General features: G+C 48.4%; 2 protein-coding genes across 2 annotated transcripts; one reads left to right on the forward strand and one right to left on the reverse strand.

Annotated features, from left to right (window-relative positions):
- Window positions 1–1,175: 1,175 nt before the first annotated feature.
- LOC120039942 (60S ribosomal protein L9) lies at window positions 1,176–12,222 on the reverse strand. Its single transcript, XM_038985263.1, has 8 exons — window positions 12,154–12,222; window positions 11,400–11,446; window positions 10,651–10,766; window positions 8,984–9,079; window positions 5,472–5,604; window positions 4,598–4,678; window positions 3,022–3,130; window positions 1,176–1,354 (listed from the first exon to the last, which is right to left on the reverse strand). The coding sequence occupies exons 2-7, from the start codon at window positions 11,443–11,445 to the stop codon at window positions 3,024–3,026; spliced, it is 579 nt and encodes a 192-aa protein (XP_038841191.1). The 5' UTR covers window position 11,446; window positions 12,154–12,222; the 3' UTR covers window positions 1,176–1,354; window positions 3,022–3,023.
- A 34-nt stretch (window positions 12,223–12,256) lies between these two features.
- LOC120039943 (lipoyl synthase, mitochondrial-like) lies at window positions 12,257–13,135 on the forward strand (the record flags this gene model as incomplete). The annotated part of the gene is made up of 2 exons (XM_038985264.1): window positions 12,257–12,573; window positions 12,960–13,135. Coding segments are annotated over exons 1-2 (260 nt in total), but the record flags the coding sequence as incomplete, so codon positions are not given.
- Between the last annotated feature and the right edge of the window lie 6,991 nt (window positions 13,136–20,126).

Below are 20,126 nucleotides of genomic sequence, written 5' to 3' on the forward strand. Positions count from 1 at the left end.
TACAAAACTGTGTTTTTAGAGATTTTTTTCCTCAAAATATTTTTCAATTTGTTATTTGATTTAACTAGGCAAGTCTATGTTAGTTGTGTAAAATGTTTTATGTGCGAATGTGAACGGCCCCAACGACACCAGGCGAGCCACCTCCACTACTGATTGCATCACAGGGAACTGCAGACAGACATCCAGTTGAAAGACCTTGTAATAGATAGGGGTTCAGGTGTCGTTAGGACGCTGATCTGGGGTCAGTTTGGCATTTCTCACACTAATGGTTAAGATGAGGGGAAACTTCACCCCCCCCCCCCCCCCCCCCCAGAGCGTTCGACAGGACTGCAGATGGACTGATGTCAGCCAATAGGAACCAGAGACAGGATTTGTGGGTGTGACCATAGAATTATAAATTCAATATTTCATGCTGCATTCACAACCAAGTGGGATGTTGGAATTTACCAGTTTGTGAAGGGATAAATAACAGCTGGCTGCATTCACAACCAAGTGGGATGTTGGAATGTACCAGTTTGTGAAGGGATAAATAACAGCTGGCTGCATTCACAACCAAGTGGGATGTTGGAATGTACCAGTTTGTGAAGGGATAAATAACAGCTGGCTGCATTCACAACCAAGTGGGATGTTGGAATTTACCAGTTTGTGAAGGCATAAATAACAGCTGGCTGCATTCACAACCAAGTGGGATGTTGGAATGTACCAGTTTGTGAAGGCATAACTAACAGCTGGATGCCTTCACCTGATTTGAACTCAGGAGAAACTCAAGATTGGCTAATGGTTAACAAACCGTGTCGAAATCCATCTGCTTTGTAAACAAAGTGTTTTAAAAAAAACATTAACAATAGCTTTGCATATTTTTTTGTTGCATTTTAACTGACAAAAAAATGCTCTTATAGTTATTTTCCTTAGTAGGTGAGGTCAGAGGTCACCATGTGGGAGAAGTGGGTGCTCAGAATGATAGTTTCCCCAACTAGTAAATGACCAGTTGGAGGACCCTTCAAGTGGATTTCTCCCAGTCGTATGTGGTAAATCCCCACTTGGTTACGAACTAAGCATAAGTAATTTAATGTGATCGGTGGGTGCGACACCCAAAATGGGTTGACTAACAGGAAAAATTAACCACTCGGTTAAAACTACATGAACCATCCAATAGGAACCACAAAGACAGGATGTGGGGTGTCATTGAAAAAGGGAGGGATTTTATTGGTCAATAGTGAGTTCCAGAGATGGATCTGCTTCAGTTATTCGTCCGTCTGTTCCACCACAGCGGTCTTCTCACCGACGTAGATGCCATCCAGGAACTTCCTGATGTCCTTCTTCTTGACCGTGGTGACTTGTTGGATCAGAGCAGCTGGAGGAGAGAGAGAACAAGAGAGACAGAGAGACAGAGACAGAGAGACAGAGAGAGAGAGACAGAGACAGAGGGAGAGAGAGACAGAGGGAGAGAGAGACAGAGGGAGAGAGAGACAGAGGGAGAGAGAGACAGAGGGAGAGAGAGACAGAGGGAGAACAACTGTTAAGAAAAGAGTTAAAAAAAGAAAGAAAGCTTTGCATGTCATGTGAGAAAGACTATAGCATAAATAAAAAAGGATTCCAAAGTGCAGCATTAAAACAGGCGTTGATTGACATGATGTGTACATCAAGCTGCTGTAATGGTTCTATTAGCTAACAGGGACACGGCACCCTGTTCCCTATATAGTACCGATCGCAACGGGCCGTGGCCTGCACCGACCGCAACGGGCCGTGCTCCGACCGCAACGGGCCGTGGCCTGCTCCGACCGCAACGGGCCGTGGCCTGCTCCGACCGCAACGGGCCCTGGCCTGCTCCGACCGCAACGGGCCCTGGCCTGCTCCGACCGCAACGGGCCCTGGCCTGCACCGACCGCAACGGGCCCTGGCCTGCACCGACCGCAACGGGCCCTGGCCTGCACCGACCGCAACGGGCCGTGGCCTGCACCGACCGCAACGGGCCGTGGCCTGCTCCGACCGCAACGGGCCGTGGCCTGCTCCGACCGCAACGGGCCGTGGCCTGCTCCGACCGCAACGGGCCGTGGCCTGCTCCGACCGCAACGGGCCGTGGCCTGCTCCGACCACAACGGGCCGTGGCCTGCTCCGACCACAACGGGCCGTGGCCTGCACCGACCACAACGGGCCCTGGCCTGCTCCGACCACAACGGGCCCTGGCCTGCTCCGACCACAACGGGCCCTGGCCTGCTCCGACCACAACGGGCCCTGGCCTGCTCCGACCACAACGGGCCCTGGCCTGCTCCGACCACAACGGGCCCTGGCCTGCTCCGACCACAACGGGCCCTGGCCTGCTCCGACCACAACGGGCCCTGGCCTGCTCCGACCACAACGGGCCGTGCTCCGACCACAACGGGCCGTGCTCCGACCACAACGGGCCGTGCTCCGACCACAACGGGCCGTGGCCGTGCACTACATAGGGAATAGGGTCCCTTGTGGGATGCATGCTGGGAATAAAACCCAACTTGCTTTGCACAACGGAATCAGGGACGGAGACAGACAACTCTTTGAGGTGAAAAAATATGAAAGAGAACGAAAGGAAAACATGGACCCCACCCAACCACCCACGGTGAACGACAGAGAGAACGATCCTAATGGCACCCTATTCCCTACATAGTACACTACCCCCCAATAGGGCTCTGGTCTATAGTAGTGCACTATATAGGGAATAGGGCTCTGGTCAAAAGTAGTGTACTATATAGGGAATAGGGCTCTGGTCTAAAGTAGTGCACTATATAGGGAATAGGACCCTGGTCTAAAGTAGTGCACTATATAGGGAATAGGACCCTGGTCTAAAGTAGTGCACTATATAGGGAATAGGACCCTGGTCTAAAGTAGTGCACTATATAGGGAATAGGCTGCAATCGGGCCACAGCAAGAGTATAGCAACAAAAGCAGAAAGCGACAGACGGTAGACAGAGGGGCTCCCCCTGGTGGTGTGGAGGAGCCGTAGCGCTGTGCTGAGCGACAGACAGACTTCTGGGAAGCTCTAACCTCTAATCCTCTTTCTGGGCGACCGTGCCCTTCTCAGACACGTAGATACCGTCCAAGAACTTCCTGATATCCTTGTTTTTGACTGTGGTGGCTTGCTGGATGAGAGCGGCTGGAAGAGAGAGAGGAGAGAGAGACTGGGGTGGTGAGCAGGGTGCTGCAGCTTGAAGGGTCACACAGGGGTCAATATATAGGCAACCAGAGTTAGGACTTAGAGTTAGGAGAGGGGAGGGAGAGAGGAGGAAGGGATGGAGGGCTGAAAGAGGGAAGGAGAGAAATGAGGGAAGAAAGGAGTTGAGGAGGAGAGAGAGGACAGGAAGGTAGAGGACAGACAGCATCACTACCACTCTGGGTTAACAGTCTGGTTATAGGAGGAGGAGAGAGAGGACAGGAAGGTAGAGGACAGACAGCATCACTACCACTGGGTTAACAGTCTGGTTATAGGAGGAGGAGAGAGAGGACAGGAAGGTAGAGGACAGACAGCATCACTACCACTCTGGGTTAACAGTCTGGTTATAGGAGGAGTAGAGAGGACAGGAAGGTAGAGGACAGACAGCATCACTACCACTGGGTTAACAGTCTGGTTATAGGAGGAGGAGAGAGAGGACAGGAAGGTAGAGGACAGACAGCATCACTACCACTCTGGGTTAACAGTCTGGTTATAGGAGGAGGAGGAGGAGAGAGAGGACAGGAAGGTAGAGGACAGACAGCATCACTACCACTCTGGGTTAACAGTCTGGTTATAGGAGGAGGAGAGAGAGGACAGGAAGGTAGAGGACAGACAGCATCACTACCACTCTGGGTTAACAGTCTGGTTATAGGAGGAGGAGAGAGAGGACAGGAAGGTAGAGGACAGACAGCATCACTACCACTCTGGGTTAACAGTCTGGTTATAGGAGGAGGAGGAGGAGGAGAGAGAGGACAGGAAGGTAGAGGACAGACAGCATCACTACCACTCTGGGTTAACAGTCTGGTTATAGGAGGAGGAGAGAGAGGACAGGAAGGTAGAGGACAGACAGCATCACTACCACTCTGGGTTAACAGTCTGGTTATAGGAGGAGGAGAGAGAGGACAGGAAGGTAGAGGACAGACAGCATCACTACCACTCTGGGTTAACAGTCTGGTTATAGGAGGAGGAGGAGAGAGAGGACAGGAAGGTAGAGGACAGACAGCATCACTACCACTCTGGGTTAACAGTCTGGTTATAGGAGGAGGAGAGAGAGGACAGGAAGGTAGAGGACAGACAGCATCACTACCACTGGGTTAACAGTCTGGTTATAGTAGGAGGAGAGAGAGGACAGGAAGGTAGAGGACAGACAGCATCACTACCACTGGGTTAACAGTCTGGTTATAGTAGGAGGAGAGAGAGGGTTAGGGTTAGACAGACTGGGTAAATGGCCATATCTGACAGCAGAAATGTCCTGTAGTACTAGTCAGTATAACATGTTAGTTTTCACTCCTAGTAGAAGCACTGGGGGGGGGGGGGGGGGGCGCTGTGCGTAACCGAGTGCAGCCCCGAAACGGGAAGTGAACCACGCAGGATAACCCCATATTGGTGTAGTGATGTATGTCGCCTCACCCGAGTTAGACACCAGCTCAATATCGTTCCCCTCCAGAATCAACTCATCCTTCTGGGCTGCAGACACGGCACAGGACACACCTGAGAGAGGGAGGGAGGGAGAAAGGGGTGGAGGGGGGAGGGAGAGAGGGGGGAGAGAGGGAGGAGACCGTCAGCCAGGCATCTCTGCGTTGGAATCGCCACACGTCCTGAAGTTAGAGCTTGGCAACGCTCCAGGGTTCTGGAGAGGATTACTTTACAGACCCAACAGAACTAGGAGGATACAGAACTAGGAGGATACAGAACTAGGAGGTAGAGACCCAACAGAACTAGGAGGTCCAGAACTAAGAGAGACAGAACTAGGAGGACCATCTTAAAATAGTAATTAAAACAATGTTTCAAACAATTGAGAGGCCCGTTTTCAAAAAGCATATTGCCTCGTGACGTGCTGAAGCCTGCCGACCGTTGTCTATATGCACTTGACTGGCCAATGGGAAGTGTGCGTTAATTACTGGTTGAACAATAAGTAGTGACTCGTCAAATGGTGGCCATCAAAACTGTTAAAACACGTGCCCTGTCCCGTCCCAGGACTCCACCCTGTCCCGTCTCAGTCCCACCCTGTCCCGTCTCACCCCGTTAAAACATGTGCCCTGTCCCGTCCCAGGACTCCACTCTGTCCCGTCTCAGTCCCACCCTGTCCCGTCTCACCCCGTTAAAACACGTGCCCTGTCCCGTCCCACCCCGTCCCAGGACTCCACCCCGTCCCGTCTCAGGACTCCACCCCGTCCCGTCTCAGGACTCCACCCCGTCCCGTCTCAGGACTCCACCCCGTCCCGTCTCAGGACTCCACCCCGTCCCGTCTCAGGACTCCACCCCGTCCCGTCTCAGGACTCACCCTGTCTCATGCGGACACGGCGGATGTATTTCTCCCCCAGGAAGTTCCTGATCTCCACCAGAGCCCCACTCTCCTGCATCACAACGTTGATGGGGAAATGGGCGTATACCGAGCGCATCTTATAGCGGAAACCCTGGAGGAGAGAGAGAGAGAGGGTTAAAAGAGGGGGAGGGGTCCTAGAACGGAGAGAGGGGCCCTAGAACGGAGAGAGGGGCCCTAGAACGGAGAAAGGGGTTCTAGAACGGAGAAAGGGGTTCTAGAACGGAGAAAGGGGTTCTAGAACGGAGAGAGGGGTTCTAGAACGGAGAGAGGGGTTCTAGAACGGAGAAAGGGGTTCTAGAATGGAGAAAGGGGTTCTAGAATGGAGAAAGGGGTTCTAGAACGGAGAAACAAAAGATTGTCTCCATACTAAAACAGCTTTGAAATGAAAATGTGCATCTAACATACAGCAGAATAATAGAACCACCAGCCACTTCAGTTAGTATTTATCAGCTGGTCTGGAGTCAGTGTCTGATACAGTAACAAGCAGCCAGGGTATTTATCAGCTGGTCTGGAGTCAGTGTCTGGTACAGCAACACGCAGCCAGGGTATTTATCAGCTGGTCTGGAGTCAGTGTCTGGTACAGTAACAAGCAGCCAGGGTATTTATCAGCTGGTCTGGAGTCAGTGTCTGATACAGCAACAAGCAGCCAGGGTATTTATCAGCTGGTCTGGAGTCAGTGTCTGGTACAGCAACAAGCAGCCAGGGTATTTATCAGCTGGTCTGGAGTCAGTGTCTGGTACAGTAACAAGCAGCCAGGGTATTTATCAGCTGGTCTGGAGTCAGTGTCTGGTACAGCAACACGCAGCCAGGGTATTTATCAGCTGGTCTGGAGTCAGTGTCTGGTACAGTAACAAGCAGCCAGGGTATTTATCAGCTGGTCTGGAGTCAGTGTCTGATACAGCAACAAGCAGCCAGGGTATTTATCAGCTGGTCTGGAGTCAGTGTCTGGTACAGTAACAAGCAGCCAGGGTATTTATCAGCTGGTCTGGAGTCAGTGTCTGGTACAGCAACAAGCAGCCAGGGTATTTATCAGCTGGTCTGGAGTCAGTGTCTGGTACAGTAACAAGCAGCCAGGGTATTTATCAGCTGGTCTGGAGTCAGTGTCGGGTACAGCAACAAGCAGCCAGGGTATTTATCAGCTGGTCTGGTGTCAGTGTCTGGTACAGTAACAAGCAGCCAGGGTATTTATCAGCTGGTCTGGAGTCAGTGTCTGGTACAGTAACAAGCAGCCAGGGTATTTATCAGCTGGTCTGGAGTCAGTGTCTGGTACAGCAACAAGCAGCCAGGGTATTTATCAGCTGGTCTGGAGTCAGTGTCTGGTACAGTAACAAGCAGCCAGGGTATTTATCAGCTGGTCTGGGGTCAGTGTCTGGTACAGTAACAAGCAGCCAGGGTATTTATCAGCTGGTCTGGAGTCAGTGTCACTCACCACGGTAACTAACAGTAAGGTCAACAGAGACAGGTCAACTCTCACCATGGTAACTAACAGTAGGGTCAACACTCACCATGGTAACTAACAGTAGGGTCAACAGAGACAGGTCAACTCTCACCATGGTAACTAACAGTAGGGTCAACACTCACCATGGTAACTAACAGTAGGGTCAACACTCACCATGGTAACTAACAGTAGGACCAACACTCACCATGGTAACTAACAGTAGGACCAACACTCACCATGGTAACTAACAGTAGTTACCATGGTAACTAACAGTAGGGTCAACACTCACTATGATAACTAACAGTAGGGTCAACACTCACCATGGTAACTAACAGTAGTTACCATGGTAACTAACAGTAGGACCAACACTCACCATGATAACTAACAGTAGGGTCAACACTCACCATGGTAACTAACAGTAGGGTCAACACTCACCATGGTAACTAACAGTAGGGTCAACACTCACCATGATAACTAACAGTAGGGTCAACACTCACCATGGTAACTAACAGTAGGGTCAACACTCACCATGGTAACTAACAGTAGGGTCAACACTCACCATGATAACTAACAGTAGGGTCAACACTCACCATGGTAACTAACAGTAGTTACCATGGTAACTAACAGTAGGGTCAACACTCACCATGATAACTAACAGTAGGGTCAACACTCACCATGATAACTAACAGTAGGGTCAACACTCACCATGGTAACTAACAGTAGGGTCAACACTCACCACGGTAACTAACAGTAGTCACCATGGTAACTAACAGTAGGACCAACACTCACCATGGTAACTAACAGTAGGGTCAACACTCACCATGGTAACTAACAGTAGGACCAACACTCACCATGGTAACTAACAGTAGGGTCAACACTCACCATGATAACTAACAGTAGGGTCAACACTCACCATGATAACTAACAGTAGGGTCAACACTCACCATGATAACTAACAGTAGGGTCAACACTCACCATGGTAACTAACAGTAGTTACCATGGTAACTAACAGTAGGACCAACACTCACCATGGTAACTAACAGTAGGGTCAACACTCACCATGGTAACTAACAGTAGGGTCAACACTCACCATGGTAACTAACAGTAGTTACCATGGTAACTAACAGTAGTTACCATGGTAACTAACAGTAGGATCAACACTCACCATGATAACTAACAGTAGGACCAACACTCACCATGGTAACTAGCAGTAGGGTCAACACTCACCATGGTAACTAACAGTAGGGTCAACACTCACCACGGTACCTAACAGTAGTTACCATGGTAACTAACAGTAGGACCAACACTCACCATGGTAACTAACAGTAGGGTCAACACTCACCACGGTAACTAACAGTAGTTACCATGGTAACTAACAGTAGGACCAACACTCACCATGGTAACTAACAGTAGGGTCAACACTCACCATGGTAACTAACAGTAGGACCAACACTCACCATGGTAACTAACAGTAGGGTCAACACTCACCATGGTAACTAACAGTAGGACCAACACTCACCACGGTACCTAACAGTAGTTACAATGGTAACTAACAGTAGGACCAACACTCACCATGGTAACTAACAGTAGGGTCAACACTCACCATGGTAACTAACAGTAGGACCAACACTCACCATGGTAACTAACAGTAGGACCAACACTCACCACGGTACCTAACAGTAGTTACCATGGTAACTAACAGTAGGACCAACACTCACCATGGTAACTAACAGTAGGATCAACACTCACCATGGTAACTAACAGTAGGACCAACACTCACCATGGTAACTAACAGTAGGGTCAACACTCACCATGGTAACTAACAGTAGGACCAACACTCACCACGGTACCTAACAGTAGTTACCATGGTAACTAACAGTAGGGTCAACACTCACCATGGTAACTAACAGTAGGGTCAACACTCACCATGGTAACTAACAGTAGTTACCATGGTAACTAACAGTAGGGTCAACACTCACCACGGTACCTAACAGTAGTTACCATGGTAACTAACAGTAGGACCAACACTCACCATGGTAACTCCCTTGATCATGTTCTGGACGTGACTGCAGATGGTTCTGACTGTAGCCAGCTCCTTCCTGTTGCCCCACCATTTATCCACACGCAGCTGGAACACAGAGAGAGAGAGAGGAGGGATTGACTTCACCACCAGGACTAGCAGTTAGGAACGCTTCACCACGCCATTAAAATCAGTTTATTACACCAAACTACCATCACCCCAAACAGTTACTAAGTGCGGTTCACTACAGGAAAAAAGCAACTGCTTTATCAGGGCTCTAAATTTAAACACCAGATTTTAAAAAACTATTTTTTCAAAATGATTTGAGATAAAGACCCAATAGGTCTATATTAACTTTTATTTTTATGAATTTTTATATTTTAACCTTTATTTAACAAGGCAAGTCAGTTAAGAACAAATTCTTATTTTCTCTAACTACTGTTAAAACACAAACTAATATTTAAAACTAAATACATGACTTTATTGAGTGCGGCAGGTAGCCTAGTGGTTAGAGCGTTGGAACAGTAACCCAAAGGTCGCTGGATCAAATCCCGAGCCGACAAGGTATAAAAATCTGTCGTTCCGTCCCAGTTAACCCACTGTTCCTCGGTAGGCCGTCATAGTAAATAAGAATTTGTTCATAACTGACTTGACTAGTTAAATAAAGATTAAATAAAACAATTTAATAAATTCTAAATGCTAAAATATTGATTGGAATACCATTGGTGAAATATTAGGTTTCTACATTGTGTAAAAGCACTATTTTCCTACCCATCTCTCTACAAATGTTTGTGACGACGAGATCAGACATTGATCTGCTGAAGAAGGTTCCCTTCCTTCTGTGCCCCCACATGATTGGATATACTAAAGTTACCAGGTAGGTAGCTAGCCAATGAGGTAACAGGACATTAACAAAAATGTAAACAAAAAAAAATGGTCAACGACGGTGAACACGCGAGGCGTTTCAGAACGACCCACGACACGGTTTATGAATGTGTGATGCAAATTCGCTACAGGAAGATTTAAAATGTTAAAATGAGCAGGTAATGTGTGGCTGGCAGAATTAGGGGTTGTAAGTTCAAGGGTGTGTTGGACTGTGACGTCACGTCTCTCACAGACTCCTGGTGTGTCTGCACCCTAAAACACAAGGTCACTGTGTTCAGGAAATGTTGCTTGTAGAAACAACTGTTGTGTAAACAATAGGATGGTATTAATACCTCTCACTATATAAGGGACAAGGAACCATTTACTCAGTTCTTCCCTGTGAAATCAGAGGTGGATCTCCCCTGTAGCTGCTTGATTAAAGATTTTTCTATGATATATATTAAATAGTCTCTGGCTTAAGTTTTCCACCACATTTAAGCCGTGAATCTTTTGACCTGGTTGGACTACAAAGCAAGACGTTTTTTTGCTGTAGTGATGGTACAACCATGATGCTAACGAATCATCAGCACTGGTTTCTCTCGGGCCACTCTCTGAAACAACGGTACAGCCAAGCCTCATCATTACAACAGTTATTATCTGGGAGATTTATTCACATAGTACTCCCGAACGTAAAACTCCTGGTCGCACAGCAAAATATTTCGTCGCACTTCAGAGCCCCTTGGGCATGATGAGTAGAGAGCATTAAAGTGTAGGACGCAGCCATCGCCAAGTACTTCTATACAAAGTCTCCATACCTTTTTGTGTGTCTTTCCCAGAAGGCTGAGTTCCAGGTTGATGTGGTTGAACTCCCTACGGAGGACACCTCGGGGACCCTTGACGATGACAGTCCGTCCCTTCAACCTCACCTCGACTGGGGGGGGGGGAGGGGGGGGGGCACGGCAGAGACAACAGGGGTTAGACACACACACACACAGGCACCAGCAAACACACACACAGGCACCAGAAAACACACACACAGGCACCAGCAAACACACACACACACTCACAGGCACCAGCAAACACACTCACACAGGCACCAGCAAACACACAGACACACTCACACAGGCACCAGCAAACACACACACACACAGGCACCAGCAAACACACACACACACACAGGCACCAGCAAACACTGAACCACAGTAACTAGCTAGACAATCTTAACCAAGTCACTAGAATATATGGCATTAAAACCGATGGTAGTCAGGATAAAATGCTGGATTGACAGAGACAGGCACCAGCGATACCTCTTGAGGTTGCCAGCCAGAGACAGACTACAGTAACTTAGCGTTCCATTACCAACAGATAGACATTAAGTTAGTGTAGTCCTTTTCTGGGTGCTGAACCAATAACTCACTAGTCAAAGTAGACAAAACATTTGATGCTAGTCTGGTTAAAAAAACAATTCCTTGATTCGTCTATTGATAGATTCCACGGTTATCAACATGTTGGATGGTTCAGTAAATTAACAATGGATTATAAACAAGTAATTAACGGAGCTTACCACCGTCGGGGATATCCACAGTCTGGTTACTGAGAATGGTCTTCATTCTGGGGTTAGACAGACAGTAAAGTTAAGTGGAGTTGGCGATTACAATACAGAATGTTAACCAACTAACGTTACGGAGCGGACTGGGGATTTCAGGACGAGATTTAACTACTTTAGTTAGCTAACGTTAAGTAACTACCAACATCATGAGTGTGTGCTGCACGACTGTCATATTTAGTTAGCTCGTTGTTAACAATGTCATACAATACGTATTCGGTACATACAGTTGACTGTCCAAATTAAACAGTAAGAGTAGTAAACGTTAATAAAAACGCAGAAGGCAACGTAACAGCTAGCTAACTATAACAGACAGACATGCAACTAACGTTAGCCAGTCAGATAGCGAGTCATGAACACTGTCCCCATGGCTAACAACTTTTATAGACTACACATGTAATTGAAACGGTCTGAAATAATGCGCCCATGTACATACAAGACAAACTTTACATGTTACACACATCGAGCATTATTCACGTTGCCCTGGCTACTAAAATGACGGCTAGGCAGGCATGGGGGATTGCGGCCTGGGATAGGGGGCAAAACAAACGATATAGTTATATCGACTGGTTTTGAGGGGGAAATAACAAATGCGAAACTTCAATATACATATAGCAAATTCGTAATGGTGAAAAAATACGCGTTTTAGATATCGAGCAACATAGATGGGGTTTGATTTTCTACGATAGAAAAGTGATCCACCATTTCTTACCTCGCCGGTAGTAGAGGAAAGGAGGAAGGAAAGACGTCAGCACGCAATTGTAGTCTTCGTACGTGCTTACGCCGTCACCGTGCTACGCGTTTATCAGACGTAACTAAACAATTGCTGATGATGCAAAAATACTGCGATATATTGATAAATTATACGCCTTTGGTCCCCAGAAAAAAACATCGCATTTAGAATAAATCTGGATATAAAAAGGATCGAGATCAGTTTATTAATTAAGTAGTGGACGAAATTCTTCTTATTTTTTTATGCCAGGCCTAAGTACTCGCTCCCAGAGAAATGTTTGTCAATGACAGACGCTAGCAAACGTTAGTTAAAGTCATGGCTTTGGTCAAACAAAGTTGTTTTATTGCTGGTCGTTTCTCCAGCAACCACCGGTGGCTGAGTCCCAAATGCAACACACATGTAAGTACATCTACTTGACCCAGACTGCAACGATATAACTGAAATGTATCTTCCGTTGTTTTTTCAATGTTTATAGTTACTAGCTAGCTACGTATGGCTAATGCTAACATAACTAGCTCCCTAACTGATTAGATCCTCCTTGGCCGCTGGCCTTGGGTTACTTAGTTAGCCGAGGCATCATGTGTAACTAGCTAACACGATGTTGTTTATCCAAGCAGATACGACGTAGTAGCATACTAGCTAGGATTCATACTAACCAACTAACGTTAATACGAATCCTTATCTTGTGCTTGATGTCACATGTTTTTGTTGACATTCTACTCTTATTTGTTCGAGCATTAACGACTGTCCTCATTGTTGGTAATTCCTATCCGGTCCGTGTGTAGGTGTACGCCGTCAGCGGACTGACCACAGCGGCCAGGTCATCCCAGACACAGAAGGACCGCAAGAAGGAGCTGTCCGATGACGGGCCCGACCTCCAGGACTTTATATCCGGGGAGCTGTCTGAGAAGAACAGCTGGGAGGAGTACAGGGGTAACCTGAAGAGACAGAAGGGAGAGAGGTGGGGGGAATAGAGGTTCCTTATATATGATGCTTCCTAAATGGTTCTCTATTCCCTATATAGTGCACTACTTAGGCACCCTATGCCCCATATACAGTATAGTGCACAACTTAGGCACCCTAATCCCTATATACAGTATAGTGCACTACTTAGGCACCCTATTCCCTATATACAGTATAGTGCACTACTTAGGCACCCTATTCCCCATATACAGTATAGTGCACTACTTAGGCACCCTATTCCCTATATACAGTATAGTGCACTACTTAGGCACCCTATTCCCTATATACAGTATAGTGTACTACTTAGACACCATATTCCCTATATACAGTTTTTTAATGTAACCTTTTATTTAACTAGGTAAGTCAGTTAAGAACAAATTATTATTTACAATGACGGCCTACCAAAAGGCCTCCTGCGGGGACCGGGGGCTGGGAGTAAAAATAAAATTATAGGACAAAACACACATCATGACAAGAGAGACAACACAACATTACATAAAGAGAGACCTAAGACAAGAACATAGCATGGCAGCAACACATGACAACAGCCCAACATGGTAGCAACACAACATGGTACAAACATTGTTGGGCACAGACAACAGCACAAAGGGCAAGAAGGTAGAGACAACAATACATCACGTGAAGCAGCCACAACTGTCAGTAAGAGAGTCCATGATTGAGTCTTTGGATGAAGAGATTGAGATAAAACTGTCCAGTGTGTTTGTTGCAGCTCGTTCCAGTCGCTAGCTGCAGCAAACTGAAAAGAGGAGCTTAGCCTAGTAATTACCTCGTTAGCTAGCAAAGTCACACAAACTAATTGTAGTTTGTTTACCAGTCCTCCTACTAACTTAATGGTTCTAGTCAGGTTAAGTATGCTTGAATAAGTATCTTTAAATGTGTGACTGCCTTCATCAAGGCTCATCCTGTTTGAATGAGGGTCAAAAGATCAGCTCTCTGACAGCACTGTCATTATGTAATATGTAACCAATCAGCACGGTCATTATGTAATATGTAACCAATCAGCACGGTCATTATGTAATATGTAACCAATCAGCTCTCTGACAGCACAGTCATTATGTAATATGTAACCAATCAGCACGGTCATTATGTAATATGTAACCAATCAGCTCTCTGACAGCACGGTCATTATGTAATATGTAACCAATCAGCTCTCTGACAGCACGGTCATTATGTAATATGTAACCAATCAGCACGGTCATTATGTAATATGTAACCAATCAGCACGGTCATTATGTAATATGTAACCAATCAGCACGGTCATTATGTAATATGTAACCAATCAGCACGGTCATTATGTAATATGTAACCAATCAGCTCTCTGACGGCACGGTCATTATGTAATATGTAACCAGCTGTACCTCACCTGGTTCAGTGTGAGACTCTGTGACTACTGTCTGGTCTCCATCTGTGACTGTACTGTCTGGTCTCCATCTGTGACTGTACTGTCTGGTCTCCATCTGTGACTGTACTGTCTGGTCGTCATCTGTGACTGTACTGTCTGGTCTCCATCTGTGACTGTACTGTCTGGTCTCCATCTGTGACTGTACTGTCTGGTCTCCATCTGTGACTGTACTGTCTGGTCTCCATCTGTGACTGTACTGTCTGGTCTCCTCTCCTCGTCTGTGACTGTACTGTCTGGTCTCCTCTCTTCGTCTGTGACTGTACTGTCTGGTCTCCTCTCTTCGTCTGTGACTGTACTGTCTGGTCTCCTCTCTTCGTCTGTGACTGTACTGTCTGGTCTCCTCTCTTCGTCTGTGACTGTACTGTCTGGTCTCCTCTCTTCGTATGTGACTGTACTGTCTGGTCTCCTCTCTTCATCTGTGACTGTTCTGTTTGGTCTCCTCTCTTCGTCTGTGACCGTACTGTCTGATTGAACACAGGGTTGCAAAATTATCCCAACATTCCCAGGTTTCCCAGAAATCCTGGTTGGAGGACTCCATATGTCCTGCTCATCTCCTCCTGGTTGGAGGACTCCATATGTCCTGCTCATCTCCTCCTGGTTGGAGGACTCCATATGTCCTGCTCATCTCCTCCTGATTCCAGGAATCCTGATTGGAGGACTCCATATGTCCTGCTCATCTCCTCCTGGTTGGAGGACTCCATATGTCCTGCTCATCTCCTCCTGGTTGGAGGACTCCATATGTCCTGCTCATCTCCTCCTGATCCCAGACATCCTGGTTGGAGGACTCCATATGTCCTGCTCATCTCCTCCTGGTTGGAGGACTCCATATGTCCTGCTCATCTCCTCCTGGTTGGAGGACTCCATATGTCCTGCTCATCTCCTCCTGATCCCAGACATCCTGGTTGGAGGACTCCATATGTCCTGCTCATCTCCTCCTGGTTGGAGGACTCCATATGTCCTGCTCATCTCCTCCTGATTCCAGGAATCCTGGTTGGAGGACTCCATATGTCCTGCTCATCTCCTCCTGATTCCAGGAATCCTGATTGGAGGACTCCATATGTCCTGCTCATCTCCTCCTGGTTGGAGGACTCCATATGTCCTGCTCATCTCCTCCTGATTCCAGACATCCTGGTTGGAGGACTCCATATGTCCTGCTCATCTCCTCCTGATTCCAGACATCCTGGTTGGAGGACTCCATATGTCCTGCTCATCTCCTCCTGGTTGGAGGACTCCATATGTCCTGCTCTGGTTGGAGGACTCCATATGTCCTGCTCATCTCCTTCTGGTTGGAGAACTCCATATGTCCTGCTCATCTCCTCCTGATTGGAGGACTCCATATGTCCTGCTCATCTCCTCCTGGTTGGAGGACTCCATATGTCCTGCTCATCTCCTCCTGATTCCAGACATCCTGGTTGGAGGACTCCATATGTCCTGCTCATCTCCTCCTGATTCCAGGAATCCTGGTTGGAGGACTCCATATGTCCTGCTCATCTCCTCCTGGTTGGAGGACTCCATATGTCCTGCTCATCTCCTTCTGATTGGAGGACTCCATATGTCCTGCTCATCTCCTCCTGGTTGGAGGACTCCATATGTCCTGCTCATCTCCTCCTGATTCCAGGAATCCTGGTTGGAGGACTCCATATGTCCTGCTCATCTCCTCCTGATTCCAGACATCCTGGTTGGAGGACTCCATATGTCCTGCTCATCTCCTCCTGATTCCAGACATCCTGGTTGGAGGACTCCATATGTCCTGCTCATCTCCTCCTGATTCCAGGAATCCTGGTTGGAGGACTCCATATGTCCTGCTCATCTCCTCCTGGTTGGAGGACTCCATATGTCCTGCTCATCTCCTCCTGGTTGGAGGACTCCATATGTCCTGCTCATCTCCTCCTGATTCCAGGAATCCTGGTTGGAGGACTCCATATGTCCTGCTCATCTCCTCCTGATTCCAGACATCCTGGTTGGAGGACTCCATATGTCCTGCTCATCTCCTCCTGGTTGGAGGACTCCATATGTCCTGCTCATCTCCTCCTGGTTGGATGACTCCATATGTCCTGCTCATCTCCTCCTGGTTGGAGGACTCCATATGTCCTGCTCATCTCCTCCTGGTTGGAGGACTCCATATGTCCTGCTCATCTCCTCCTGGTTGGAGGACTCCATATGTCCTGCTCATCTCCTCCTGATTCCAGGAATCCTGATTGGAGGACTCCATATGTCCTGCTCATCTCCTCCTGGTTGGAGGACTCCATATGTCCTGCTCATCTCCTCCTGGTTGGAGGACTCCATATGTCCTGCTCATCTCCTCCTGATCCCAGACATCCTGGTTGGAGGACTCCATATGTCCTGCTCATCTCCTCCTGGTTGGAGGACTCCATATGTCCTGCTCATCTCCTCCTGGTTGGAGGACTCCATATGTCCTGCTCATCTCCTCCTGATCCCAGACATCCTGGTTGGAGGACTCCATATGTCCTGCTCATCTCCTCCTGGTTGGAGGACTCCATATGTCCTGCTCATCTCCTCCTGATTCCAGGAATCCTGGTTGGAGGACTCCATATGTCCTGCTCATCTCCTCCTGATTCCAGGAATCCTGATTGGAGGACTCCATATGTCCTGCTCATCTCCTCCTGGTTGGAGGACTCCATATGTCCTGCTCATCTCCTCCTGATTCCAGACATCCTGGTTGGAGGACTCCATATGTCCTGCTCATCTCTTCCTGATTCCAGACATCCTGGTTGGAGGACTCCATATGTCCTGCTCATCTCCTCCTGGTTGGAGGACTCCATATGTCCTGCTCATCTCCTCCTGGTTGGAGGACTCCATATGTCCTGCTCATCTCCTCCTGGTTGGAGGACTCCATATGTCCTGCTCATCTCCTTCTGATTGGAGGACTCCATATGTCCTGCTCATCTCCTCCTGGTTGGAGGACTCCATATGTCCTGCTCATCTCCTCCTGATTCCAGACATCCTGGTTGGAGGACTCCATATGTCCTGCTCATCTCCTCCTGATTCCAGGAATCCTGGTTGGAGGACTCCATATGTCCTGCTCATCTCCTCCTGGTTGGAGGACTCCATATGTCCTGCTCATCTCCTTCTGATTGGAGGACTCCATATGTCCTGCTCATCTCCTCCTGGTTGGAGGACTCCATATGTCCTGCTCATCTCCTCCTGATTCCAGGAATCCTGGTTGGAGGACTCCATATGTCCTGCTCATCTCCTCCTGATTCCAGACATCCTGGTTGGAGGACTCCATATGTCCTGCTCATCTCCTCCTGATTCCAGGAATCCTGGTTGGAGGACTCCATATGTCCTGCTCATCTCCTCCTGGTTGGAGGACTCCATATGTCCTGCTCATCTCCTCCTGATTCCAGACATCCTGGTTGGAGGACTCCATATGTCCTGCTCATCTCCTCCTGATTCCAGGAATCCTGGTTGGAGGACTCCATATGTCCTGCTCATCTCCTCCTGGTTGGAGGACTCCATATGTCCTGCTCATCTCCTCCTGATTCCAGGAATCCTGGTTGGAGGACTCCATATGTCCTGCTCATCTCCTCCCGATCCCAGACATCCTGGTTGGAGGACTCCATATGTCCTGCTCATCTCCTCCTGATTCCAGACATCCTGGTTGGAGGACTCCATATGTCCTGCTCATCTCCTCCTGGTTGGATGACTCCATATGTCCTGCTCATCTCCTTCTGGTTGGAGAACTCCATATGTCCTGCTCATCTCCTCCTGATTGGAGGACTCCATATGTCCTGCTCATCTCCTCCTGGTTGGAGGACTCCATATGTCCTGCTCATCTCCTCCTGATTCCAGACATCCTGGTTGGAGGACTCCATATGTCCTGCTCATCTCCTCCTAATTCCAGGAATCCTGGTTGGAGGACTCCATATGTCCTGCTCATCTCCTCCTGGTTGGAGGACTCCATATGTCCTGCTCATCTCCTCCTGATTCCAGGAATCCTGGTTGGAGGACTCCATATGTCCTGCTCATCTCCTCCTGATTCCAGACATCCTGGTTGGAGGACTCCATATGTCCTGCTCATCTCCTCCTGGTTGGAGGACTCCATATGTCCTGCTCATCTCCTCCTGGTTGGAGGACTCCATATGTCCTGCTCATCTCCTCCTGATCCCAGACATCCTGGTTGGAGGACTCCATATGTCCTGCTCATCTCCTCCTGGTTGGAGGACTCCATATGTCCTGCTCATCTCCTCCTGGTTGGAGGACTCCATATGTCCTGCTCATCTCCTCCTGATCCCAGACATCCTGGTTGGAGGACTCCATATGTCCTGCTCATCTCCTCCTGGTTGGAGGACTCCATATGTCCTGCTCATCTCCTCCTGATTCCAGGAATCCTGGTTGGAGGACTCCATATGTCCTGCTCATCTCCTCCTGATTCCAGGAATCCTGATTGGAGGACTCCATATGTCCTGCTCATCTCCTCTGGTTGGAGGACTCCATATGTCCTGCTCATCTCCTCCTGATTCCAGACATCCTGGTTGGAGGACTCCATATGTCCTGCTCATCTCCTCCTGATTCCAGACATCCTGGTTGGAGGACTCCATATGTCCTGCTCATCTCTCCTGATTCCAGGAATCCTGGTTGGAGGACTCCATATGTCCTGCTCATCTCCTCCTGGTTGGAGGACTCCATATGTCCTGCTCATCTCCTCCTGGTTGGAGGACTCCATATGTCCTGCTCATCTCCTCCTGGTTGGAGGACTCCATATGTCCTGCTCATCTCCTTCTGATTGGAGGACTCCATATGTCCTGCTCATCTCCGCCTGATTCCAGACAATCCTGGTTGGAGGACTCCATATGTCCTGCTCATCTCCTCCTTGTTGGAGGACTCCATATGTCCTGCTCACACATCCCTGATTCAGACATCCTGGTTGGAGGACTCCAATATGTCCTGACTCATCTCCTCCTGATCCAGGAATCCTGGTTGGAGGACTCCATATGTCCTGCTCATCCCCTGGTTGGAGACTCCATATGTCCTGCTCATCCTGATTGGAGGACTCCATAATGTCCTGCTCATCGCCTCCTGGTTGGAGGACTCCAGATGTCCTGCTCATCTCCTTCTGATTAGGAGGACTCATATGTCCTGCTCATCTCCTCCTGATTCCAGGAATCCTGGTTGGAGGACTCAGATGTCCTGATCGATCTCCTCCACTGGTTGGAAGGACTCCATATGTCCTGCTCATCTCCTCCTGGTTGGAGGACTCCATATGTCCTGCCTCATCTCCTCGCTGATTCCAGGAATCCTGGTTGGAAGGACCTCCATTATGTCCTGCTCATCTCCTCCTGGTTGGAAGGACGTCCATATGTCCTGCTCATCATCCTCCTGATTCCAGGAATCCTGGTTGGTGAGGACTCCAGATGTCCTGCTCATCTCCTCCTAGGTTGGAGGACCCATCCATATGTCCTGCTCATCTCCTCCTGATTCCAGACATGCCTGGTTGGAGGACCTCCATATGTCCTGATCACTCCGATTCCACATCCTGATTCCTGACTTAATCCTCTGGTTGGAGTACGGCCATATGTCCTTGCTCATCTCCCTTCTGGATTGG

This window comes from Salvelinus namaycush, unplaced genomic scaffold (assembly GCF_016432855.1).
Source record: "Salvelinus namaycush isolate Seneca unplaced genomic scaffold, SaNama_1.0 Scaffold3123, whole genome shotgun sequence".
NCBI classification, from domain to species: domain Eukaryota; kingdom Metazoa; phylum Chordata; class Actinopteri; order Salmoniformes; family Salmonidae; genus Salvelinus; species Salvelinus namaycush.